Raw genomic sequence first — 10,180 nt, 5'->3', positions numbered from 1 at the left:
CCCCCCAGTGTCACTCTTTCCCAATCCCCTAGGCAATCAAACTGCATGATGAACAAGTTCTCTTCTAGGGTTTTGATCTTGACCTTTCTTGCTAGATCCCAGGCTGACTTCATGTTGCAGAAGAACCAGTAGTTGCTGAAGGTTTTGTCAATGTGGACACGAACCAGGATCATCCACCGGAGGTCCTCCTCTGGTGGCGCGTCGTCCTTCTCGAAGACGACGTCATCTAGGTCATCTTCTTTCAGGGCGAGCTCCTCCGTGAGATCCTCAAGCTTGCCTTTCCCCTTGCTCCCGGATGCGCCCGGAGTACCTTGCTTCGCCATCGCCGAAAAGTCTCGGATCAGATCTCGCGACTTCCCTCGCCGCCAGATCAAACAAAAACACTAACCCCACCAAACCCAGGCCCCCTACCAAGGCCTGGAAGCAGTGCTAGACTGCCCCGTTATCAGCCCGAGCGGGAGAGCACTAGATGAGCGGCGGTGAAGGACAAATTTTCTCAACGTCGCCGGTGGCGGCGAGAGGAAGACCTAACCCTAACGAGAGGGAATTACCCTGCGGCACATAGGTGCTCCCGTAAAAGTGTTCTCCGCGCATGGTAAGGTGGAAGTGCCTCAACTCCAAAGAAAAGTGAAAGAAAAAAAAACTAAAACACCGGCACCACATGGGCTGGCCCAATTAGGTCGAGGTGGATACGCGGCGGTTTGCTATTCCCCGCAACTGGCGGAGAATAGGATTTTCGTTCCGTTCTTCGCTATTTCGTCCCCATTCCTTCTCCCCTCTTCGTTTTCTCTCTAGGGTTTTTGCGGCACCGAATCCCAGCTCCGGCGACTGGCGGCGGGCGACGGCGAGAAGCGAAAAATGGGGGAGGTGATGGAGATGACGGAGGTGCTGCAGTCGGTGAGCGACCTCCCCGTACAGGACCCTCCCGGGGAGGAGTTCTCGGCCGCCGACCTCAGGTGGGTCAAGTACGCGAGCTCCGAGCACCACTGCGACGACGTCGCGCTCATCCCCTACGACCGGATGGAGGCCTTCATCAGCGGCGAGTGCAACAACCCCGAGTACCCCACCAGGTTCCACATCGAGCGCGGCCGCAAGCGCGAAAGGGGCACCCTCAAGGAGGTCAGGAGCGACGACTACCTCCTCTACAGAATGTACGTGTCCCCCTGCTGCCACCTCCCCTGCTTTGCTCGCAATATTTTTCGGAAAGGCCTCTGCTCACCATGCCAATTATTCGGTCATTGCAAGTTCTTTTTTCACAGCAAGGCTGTTACAAAGATCTTAATGATTAGTGTGTCCTGTTCCAAATTGATTCAGGTATTGGTGTTCGTTTGGCCCTGAAAATTATGGGGAGGGAGGGACGATCTTGCCTAGCAGAAGGTACAGGCTTAACACAAGAAATCGTGCAGCTCGCCCGCAGTCGATGCGAGGTTGCACCTGCCATTTCGCAATCAAGCGGTTATACGCTCGCCCTTCGCTGGCTCTCATTATCTACCATGAGAGGCGCCATGTCAACAAGTCTGGTTTTGTATGCCATGGACCCCTGGACCGGGACGCTATTGGTCCTGGTGCCAGGAAAGTGCCGTATGTTGGGAGCGAGATTCAGCAGCAGACCATGTCGTTGATCTATCTCGGCGTCCCTGAGGAGAACATCCTGCAGACACATATAGAAGGGATCCAACGTTACTGTGGCTCGGATGCAAAGGTCGATAGCCTTGCCTCGCAGTATGTCCACAAGCTTGGGATGATCATCAAGAGGTCTACGCATGAGCTGGATCTAGATGACCAAGCTAGCATCAGGATGTGGGTTGATAGGAACAAGAAGTCAGTGTTTTTCCACCAGGACTCAACCGAGACAGATGCCTTTGTACTAGGGATCCAGACAGAATGGCAACTGCAGCAGATGATCCGCTTTGGTCACCAGAATATTTTGGCATCTCATTCCTCATTTGGTGTAAGCAAGCTGAAGGTATCCGACTACAACAAAAGCTGATAGTTGTGTAGTTATACTTATAAGCAACATCTTGTAGTATGTGATGTCTAGTTATGCCTGCAGGGGCAGGTTCATCATTTGTTTGACATTCTACTCTTTTCTGCAGTACCCCTTGCACACAATTCTTGTATTCGATTCAAGACAACAGGCTCTACCTGTTGCATGGGTTATAACCCGATCTGTTACCAAGCATGACACTTCGAGATGGATGAAAGCACTTACTAGTAGAATACATTCTGTTGATTCCAACTGGAGGATTGGTGGATTTATAATTGATGATCCAACCTCAGAGCTGGACCCAATCAGGTATAGGCGTATGGCATAGATTTTGACATATGATCTAACTGTGAAATTATCCTGTGTAGATGCTGGGATGTAGTTTATTGCCATTGACGAAATGTGTCATTGTTTTTCAGGAATGTATTTTCCTGCCCGATTTTATTTTCTTTATGGCACATAAGGAGAACATGGCTTAAAAATATAATCAAGAAATGCAGCAATACTGAGGTGCAACGGGAAATATTTACACAACTAGGAAAATTTATGTACAGTATCTGGAGTGAGAAAAATCCCATGGATGTCCTGGAGCAATTGTTTCAAGACTTTGTTGACCAAACCACCTTCATCCAGTATTTCAAGTCATTTTGGGTTCCCAAATTGGGTAAGAATCTCAGGTAGTAGATTCAAAATGTACATTGAATTGCAAATCCTCGTCTAGATGCTAATAATGTTTCTTGTGTGCCATTGCCCCATCTAGAGATGTGGATTGATTCCATCAGAAATTTGCCCCTGGCAAGTCAGGAATCCTGTGGTGCTATTGAGGGTTACCATCTAAAGCTCAAGCTTAAAGCATATGATGATTCACAGCTTGATGCTCTCCAACGTGTGGATTGGTTGGTGCACAAGCTGACAACAGAGCTGCATTCTGGCTACTGGCTCAACCTATATGCAGATGAGAGTGGTTCATTTCCCGAGGTGAAAGCAGAGTACATTGCATCCACTTCATGGCAAAGGGCTCTGCACATACCTGATGAGGCTGTTCTATTTGATCACAAAGAACCTCTTTCAGCCAAGGTGGCAAGCCAGAAGGATGCTAGTCAAATGCGGACTGTATGGAATGTTGGGTCCGAATTCTCTCTGTGCAGTTGTTCGTGGTCAATGCAGGGTAACCTATGTAAGCACGTCATAAAGGTTAACATGATGTATGCACCACGCAAGGATGTCCAGCCCTCACTATCATTTCAATCGTTTCAGCGCGTCCTACTTGATCTGTGGCAAAAACCACTGGATGATTCATTCTCACTCGATCTGTCAGTAGCATGGGTTATGCAAATGCAGGAGAGGATCCAAAAAGTGGCTGAGCTTGCTGCGTCTGATGGTATTGCCCAAGTTGCAGGCAAATTGCCAATTCAATGGGCAAACAAGAGAGGGAGAAGAACAGCTATTAGGCGCACCAGCCCCATGTGCATTCTTCCTCATTCCAACGGCAGTGTGCAAAGAGATTTGACTCTGAAGAGGAACAGAAAGAGGAGAAGGTTGTCCAACTTTTCAGGCTAACTACTGTTTGTACTGACCATTGTTGGCCAGGGAGTTCTTTTTTCTCACTGTAATTAGACTAACTGCGTTTTGTTTCTTTTCTAGTTCTTCTCCAGTTGCATTTGGTGAGAAAACTCACTTAGGTAGTTGTAATCAGATTGATATAGGCCTTGGATCATTTTCACCTTCTGGGACCATCATTTGGATGGTTACGTGGATATAATTATTCAGGGAGTAATAGTTGAATTTAAGCAATGTGTTATTTGCAAATTTTGCACGAGTTGACATGCATTGTATCTCCTCCAGTCTTACCTGCTTATCATCTGTCACTATGCCAGTACCTCCTGAAAACTGTTGAAGCATTGTGGGAGCCATTAATGTGCTGCAGTTGTGGGGTGAGGCCATTTTACTGGCAAGTGGAATACCAGAATCTTAATCTTATCTGGTAGGCATTTCTAGTCTGCAGATTATTTTGGTTTCGTTTTTCTCATTACAGATGCCACGTGGTAGTATCATTTCTCTTACTTCTCAACATTCTGTACCTTCAGATAGGACATTTTGCTTGGCCTCTTCATATTTATTTTATTTCTTCAAGTGCATAGATGACCTGATGTTAGTTTGTGAAGGACCTGCCACTTGAACCACCCGGAAACAATAGTTGCAATTTTTCCTATGTTTATGGCAAAAGTTTCGCGAACCATAGGACCTGTGAATTGTGATAGCTTGAGAGATGATGCATAGCTACCTCCTGTACAAAAACAGCATGGAACTTTCATGATTCATTGATTCTTATCCTCCTGCATCTGGGCTGGAGGTTGATCATAGTAGCATATTATTCCCTCTTGGGCTCTTAACAGGCTACAGGGATCATAAATTTTGTGGATGAACACAGCCATGTTTTTGCAAGTCTGTTACGTTCTAAGAAGTACGACGCTTTCTTGTTACCCTGATCCGATACATTAATTGCCTTAATCTATATTGTAGCCTAGGGCATATAAAGCCAGATGGCTTATCTGTTTCCATTTTTAGCTCATAAAGTACTCCCTCCATCCCATAATATAAGAACAAGGGTCTTGGTATTGCACGGCTTATTTGTTAGTAGTATTACTAGTATGGTGCCATGAAACTATGGCGAACAGCCAACATATCATGGCTAGGAACAAGTTCCTTCTGGGCTTCTGGCTGCTCTGGTCTGTGCCTAATTCGAATATAATGCAGTTGCAATCCAGTCCTAAACTGTGGACGGATTGATTGATGGGGAGTCTGTTTTTGCTAGCTTTGTCACTATGCATTCATGACCTGAATTTTTTCTGAAACACTGACACTGTTGGAATCAAGTTCGTAAGCACATGTGGCCCCTGCCCTGTTTCACAAGACATGCTAGTATAGATACTGCATTATTCTATATCCTGGGCTGCCGTCTCAACCTTGTTTTTTATCTGCCAAAAATTTACTTATTTGTCAGTTTAGAGCAACTCCAACGGGGCGACCCAAATGGACGCGCGCTTTGTCCGCTTTTTGTCCATTTGGGTCGGCCAGGCGGACGTGCGCGTCCGCATTTTAAAATGGATCGGCTTGACCGCCCAACAGGAGACCGACCCAAATATGCCGGCGTGAAAAAAAAACAAGTTGCATGAAATAAACATAATAAACGTAATTAAACGTAAAAGTGGCTGGTCAAACGCCGGCCAAAGTCCACCTAAATATAATAAACATTAAATAGAACATAAATAAAAGTCTGCGCCCGCCTGCTGCTGTCTCGCACGCTGCCCTAGACGTCGTCGGCCTTGCTCTTGCCCTTGCTGTCGACGCCGCCGTCGTTGGTGAGGTCGATCAAGACCGGAGCAGGGCCAGCCCACCCGAGCGCCGCCTGGTACGCCGCCAGGACAGCCTCCTCCGGCGTCTGCTGGGGCGGCGGTATTGCGGCAAGCCGCGCGCTCCTCCTCCTCGAGCCGGAGCGCCTCCGCGTTGCGTTGGAGCATGGCCTCGTAGCGCATCTGCTCCTCGCCGTCGGCCTGCTCCTGGCGGAGCCGGTGCTCCTTCCATCGCTCGAGGTGGGCCGCCTCCTCCTCCGGCGTCGCGGCGAAGTGGACGGGAGGCGCGCTCATCCACTCGTGGTACTGGCCCGTCCACGAGTAGGCCTCCTCCGGCTAAGTGGGTGGAGGCGGGGAGCGCTTACGCGTCGGCTCCGGCTCCGGCTTCGGCTTGGGCTGGACGGGCGGCGACGATGGCGGTGGCGGCACGAAGAGCGGGGTGTGGAGGGGGTCCCCCGCTGCCGACAGGGCAAGGGCTTGCTCCAGCCCATCCCAGTGCGCGTCCTCCTCGAGGCGGCTAGCCTCCAGCGCGTGCTGCAGGGCCTCCTCGAGGGCGGCTTGGTACTCCGCCTCCGCCTCCATGTCCTCCAGCTCTACCTGCGGGGGCGGCGGTGGGAACGGCGGTGGGACGGCGTCGACACCCGAGCGCCGTTGCTCCTCGTGTTCGAGGGCGAACCACGCCTCCCAGTTGGGGGAGTCGGCGGCGTACTCTGGCAGCCGACGCTGCTCCGGCGTGAGCTGCGCGCGGTGCCTGCGCACCTCGTCGTCGTGCGCCCGCTGGGTACGCGGAACCGCCGACACCGGGATCTGCTGCGGATCCAGATGCCAACAGTGCGGCAGCGTGACATCGGGGTACGGCAGTGGCTGCCTGTACTCCCAGTGCCATCGCGCTTGGTGCACCGGGATGTACAGGCGCCGGCAACCAGGGCGGAAACGCGTCGCCGCCGGAGGAGGAGGGGGAAGGGGAGCACGGGAGGACGAGGCGCTGGGGGTGCCCTTGCCCTTGCCCTTGCCCTTGCTGCTGCCGAAGAGGCCCATGGGCGCGCTAGGGTTTGCGGTCGCCGGCAAGGAAGCAAAGGGAGTGGTGGGGGGCCAGATGTGGACGGGAGAAGTGGATGAGGTCGACCCCGCCGCACGCGTGGTTAAAAAAGGATGCTTTCACTGGCTGACGTGTGGGCCCGCTGTCGGTGGTCGTCATAAATAAGACGACCGGTGGCGGTTGGGTGGCCGCCAGGTGGGGACGCGGCGGACGGCAAGGAGACGCGCGGCGCGTCCGCTTCGCGTCCGCGCCGACGCATTCCAGACGCAATTTTGGACCGGAAATGGGTCGGCGCGGATGCCAGGCGGACACAATTTGAGTTTGGGTCGGCGCGTTGGGCCGCCACTTTTGTCCGCGCCGACCCAAACGGACGCGGGCGGACGAAATGGGTCGCCCCGTTGGAGTTGCTCTTACATGTAAAACATTGCATGCCCGTATGTTCCAACTTGCCATACATACAAATGGTATGTGATGTTTTATATCACACTATAAGTGAGATGAGTTTTCTGGGTTCACTCTGTTGTCGACATGCTGAGTTCATACGGTTTTTTTCATTTTAAAACTTATGCTATACATACTTTCCATAATGAAAATGTGATTAAGGAGTCAACTGTGTAGTGTGAGATTCTTTGTTCCTGTTGAACTTAGATACAACAAAACATTGTGCTATTTATGGTGCGTGGATGCAGCGAATGGATCGATGAGGCGCATCAGCTGCCATCTGAGTCGTTCATCCTAGCATCCAGCCACGCGAACTAACACAGCCCTCGACCAGACGGCTTGGTTACCGACCCTGAATTGGGGAGACGAGTCTGGCTGGCATGAGGACAAGCAATTGCAGGAGCTCTGGCAATCGTTCCATGTAACATATAGTCATTTGGTCGGTTATTGTTATGCATAAACTGTAGCTCAGTTTATTTTTGTGTGTGCGTGCCAGTGTGGAAAGATAGCAGGTCATGATAAACAGTTTAGAAAGTTCAGGATCTAATATAGTTGAATCAATCACTATAAATCAGGGTTTATACTTCACAACATATTTTCTTTTCCAGAGGAACACATAGCGTATCTGTCAGTTCTTCCTTTTCATTTAGATTAGATGGTTTGTTTCCAAGTTGTACATTTGGTTTCTCTTGGCACATTTTGCCGCCTCATCTTTTGAATCCGACAAACTTTTGGTGACAGTCACGCATTGGTTAGAAGAATTTCATCTCACCTTGCCTAAGAATCCAAAAGTTTCTTGTGTTTAATTCATGTCCTTATATTTGGACAAGCCTGATAAGGTTTACAACTAGTACTTCAATTTGGAATAAAACTTTGGTTGAGTCAAGTGTAGAAGTAAACTTGGTCGAGTCATACCATCATTTTGATGTTTTTAGAAAGGAATAAAGTGCATAAAGACAGTGAAGACATGCTCTGCCCCATCAGCCATGTGAAGTGGTTCTTCAGAAGGTTCCCTAAACCTTTTGGCTGCTATTGGAACCTCCTAGGGTTCCCAGGGGTTTCCATTTGACCATGGGATTACACTGTTCAATGTTCACAAACAAACCCAACTATTTCGAAACTAAACTCGAATCCACACCTTGATTTCTCAATGCCCAATTAAAATGGCTCAGAAATACAAATTTCAAAGGATTTTGATTATTGGCTCACTATCTATTTTTATTTTTGACAGGAAGGCAAACTTTATTAATCATATGACTTTTACATTATCCGCTAACAGTTTAACAATGAACTCCGGCGGGGCATCAACCCAAGAAGATGGATTTTTATCACGTCCCCATCTAGCTAAGTCATGAGCTACAAAATTTGACTCTCTAATACAATGCTCAACAGTCACCTTTTCAAAATCTAGTAAAATAGTACGACAATCATCAAGCACCGGCGCCGCAACCATAGAATAGCCTTCATTGAAGTTTATTGGCTCACTATCTATTTTAGTCAGGTGGTAGAAAGGGAAATCGTTACCTTTGAGGAATAAGAAAGAAGTGATAGGAAGTACTGAGCCATCTGGAGTGGTGCGGGAGCTCATAAGGAGGAGGAAATTAAGAGAGACAAAATTACAAAGAGAGACCCCACGTACCAGCCCCAGCCAGGATTACTGAAATTAAGAAAGGAGGACCTTGAAAGCTCAAAATGGACTAAAGCTAAAATATTGAAGAAAGATCTGTTGCAACAACAGAATCTGCCTCACGGGAGGACCTAATGTCCCAAGTACTCCCTCCGTTCGGAATTACTTATCTCAGAAATGGATGTATCTAGAACTAAAATACGTCTAGATACATCCATTTTTGCGACAAGTAATTCCAAACGGAGGGAGTAGCAACCAACTAAACCACTCTGTTTCATTTTTGTCCTAAACAGCAAACCAGGAGGACAATAATAGCCTATATTTTATCTTCTCCACCCCGCGAATGTCTCCGGCTATTGAGTCGGATCGGCGCAGAGAAGACCAAATGCAAGGTGAGCAAACTAAATAAAGGTAGTGTCCATTCCTTGTTCATGATACCTGATGCTTTTTCTTTATAACGAGTACTAATTAGGTAGGGTTCTTTCCTTGGTCATGATACCTGATGTTTTTTTAATCTCAAGAACATGAATTACTAATTGGCGAGAAGCCCTTAATAGGATGAGACCTCAATGGCCACGTGGGCACATCTAACACAGATTTTGAAGGGGTGCATGGGGCTTTGGCTATGGCACCAGGAATCAAGAAGGAGAAGATGTCTTAAGCTTTGCTCTAGCCTACGACATGATCATAGCTAACACCCTCTTTAAAAAGAGAGAATCACATCTAGTGACGTTTAGTAGTGGTCAAAACTCTAGTCAGATTGATTTCATCCTCTCGAGAAGAGAAGACATGCAAATTCACTACTAAACGTCACTAGATGTGATTAAGGAGAGGGTCATTAAGGAGTGCCCTTGGGAGGAAGGAGGAGATGCAGACAATATATGGACGAAGATGGCGACTTGCATCGTAAGGTGACCTTATCGGAGTTTGGAGCGTCCAGAGGAAGTAGAAGCGAAGCTAAAGATACCTGGTGATGGAATGATGCTGTCCAGAAGGCTATTAAGAAGAAGACATATTATTTCAGACGCCTATACTTGAATAGAAGTACAGACAACATAAAGGAGTACAAGATGGCAAAGAAGGCCGCAAGGCGAGCTATGAGTGAAGCAAGGGGTCGGGCGTATGAGGACCTCTACCAGCGGTTAGGCACGAAGGAAGGCGAAAGAGACATCTATAAGATGGACAAGATCCGAGAGAGGAAGATGAGGGATGTTGACCAAGTCAAATGCATCAAGGATGGAGCAGACCAACTCCTGGTGAAGGACGAGGAGATTAAGCATAGATGGCGAGAGTACTTCGACAAGCTGTTCAATAGGGAGAATGAGAACTCTACCACTGATCTGGATGACTCCTTTGATGATACTAGCATGCGTTTTGTATGGCAAATTCATGAGTCGGATGACAATGAGGTTTTAAAAAGGATTAAAGGAGGCAAGGCAATGGGCCCTGATTGTATCCCAATTGAGGTGTGGAGAGGCTGAATATGCCCTAATAAAGTTGTTATTTTATATTTCCTTATTCATGATAAAGGTTTATTATTCATGCTAGAATTGTATTGACCGGAAACTTTAATACATGTGTGAATACAGAAACATATACCGTGTCCCTAGTAAGCCTCTAGACTAGCTCGTTGACCAAAGATGGTTAAGGTTTCCTAACCATGGACATGTGTTGTCATTTGATAACGGGATCACATCATTAGGAGAATGATGTGATGGACAAGACCCATCCGT

The 10,180-nt window shown here is 48.1% G+C and overlaps 2 protein-coding genes across 3 annotated transcripts; both read left to right on the top strand.

Moving 5' to 3' along the window:
* Positions 1–738: 738 nt before the first annotated feature.
* Positions 739–3,777, top strand: LOC109787289 (uncharacterized). Of its 2 annotated transcripts, none has more exons than XM_020345844.4 (5): positions 739–1,151; positions 1,315–1,966; positions 2,097–2,296; positions 2,407–2,664; positions 2,748–3,777. In XM_020345844.4, the coding sequence occupies exons 1-5, from the start codon at positions 859–861 to the stop codon at positions 2,758–2,760; spliced, it is 1,416 nt and encodes a 471-aa protein (XP_020201433.1). In that variant the 5' UTR covers positions 739–858; the 3' UTR covers positions 2,761–3,777. The 2 variants fall into 2 exon arrangements, with proteins under 2 accessions (XP_020201433.1, XP_020201432.1); XM_020345843.4 differs by having other exon boundaries at positions 744–1,151; positions 2,407–2,651.
* Positions 3,778–9,517: 5,740 nt separating this feature from the next.
* Positions 9,518–9,928, top strand: LOC141022788 (uncharacterized). The gene has a single exon (XM_073499050.1). The coding sequence runs from the start codon at positions 9,518–9,520 to the stop codon at positions 9,926–9,928; it is 411 nt and encodes a 136-aa protein (XP_073355151.1).
* The last annotated feature ends 252 nt before the right edge of the window (positions 9,929–10,180 follow it).

This window comes from Aegilops tauschii, chromosome 5 (genome assembly GCF_002575655.3).
Source record: "Aegilops tauschii subsp. strangulata cultivar AL8/78 chromosome 5, Aet v6.0, whole genome shotgun sequence".
Lineage (NCBI taxonomy): Eukaryota > Viridiplantae > Streptophyta > Magnoliopsida > Poales > Poaceae > Aegilops > Aegilops tauschii.
The sequence above is the reverse complement of the archived record's forward strand: the minus strand, read 5'-3'. Positions and strand labels throughout refer to the sequence as shown.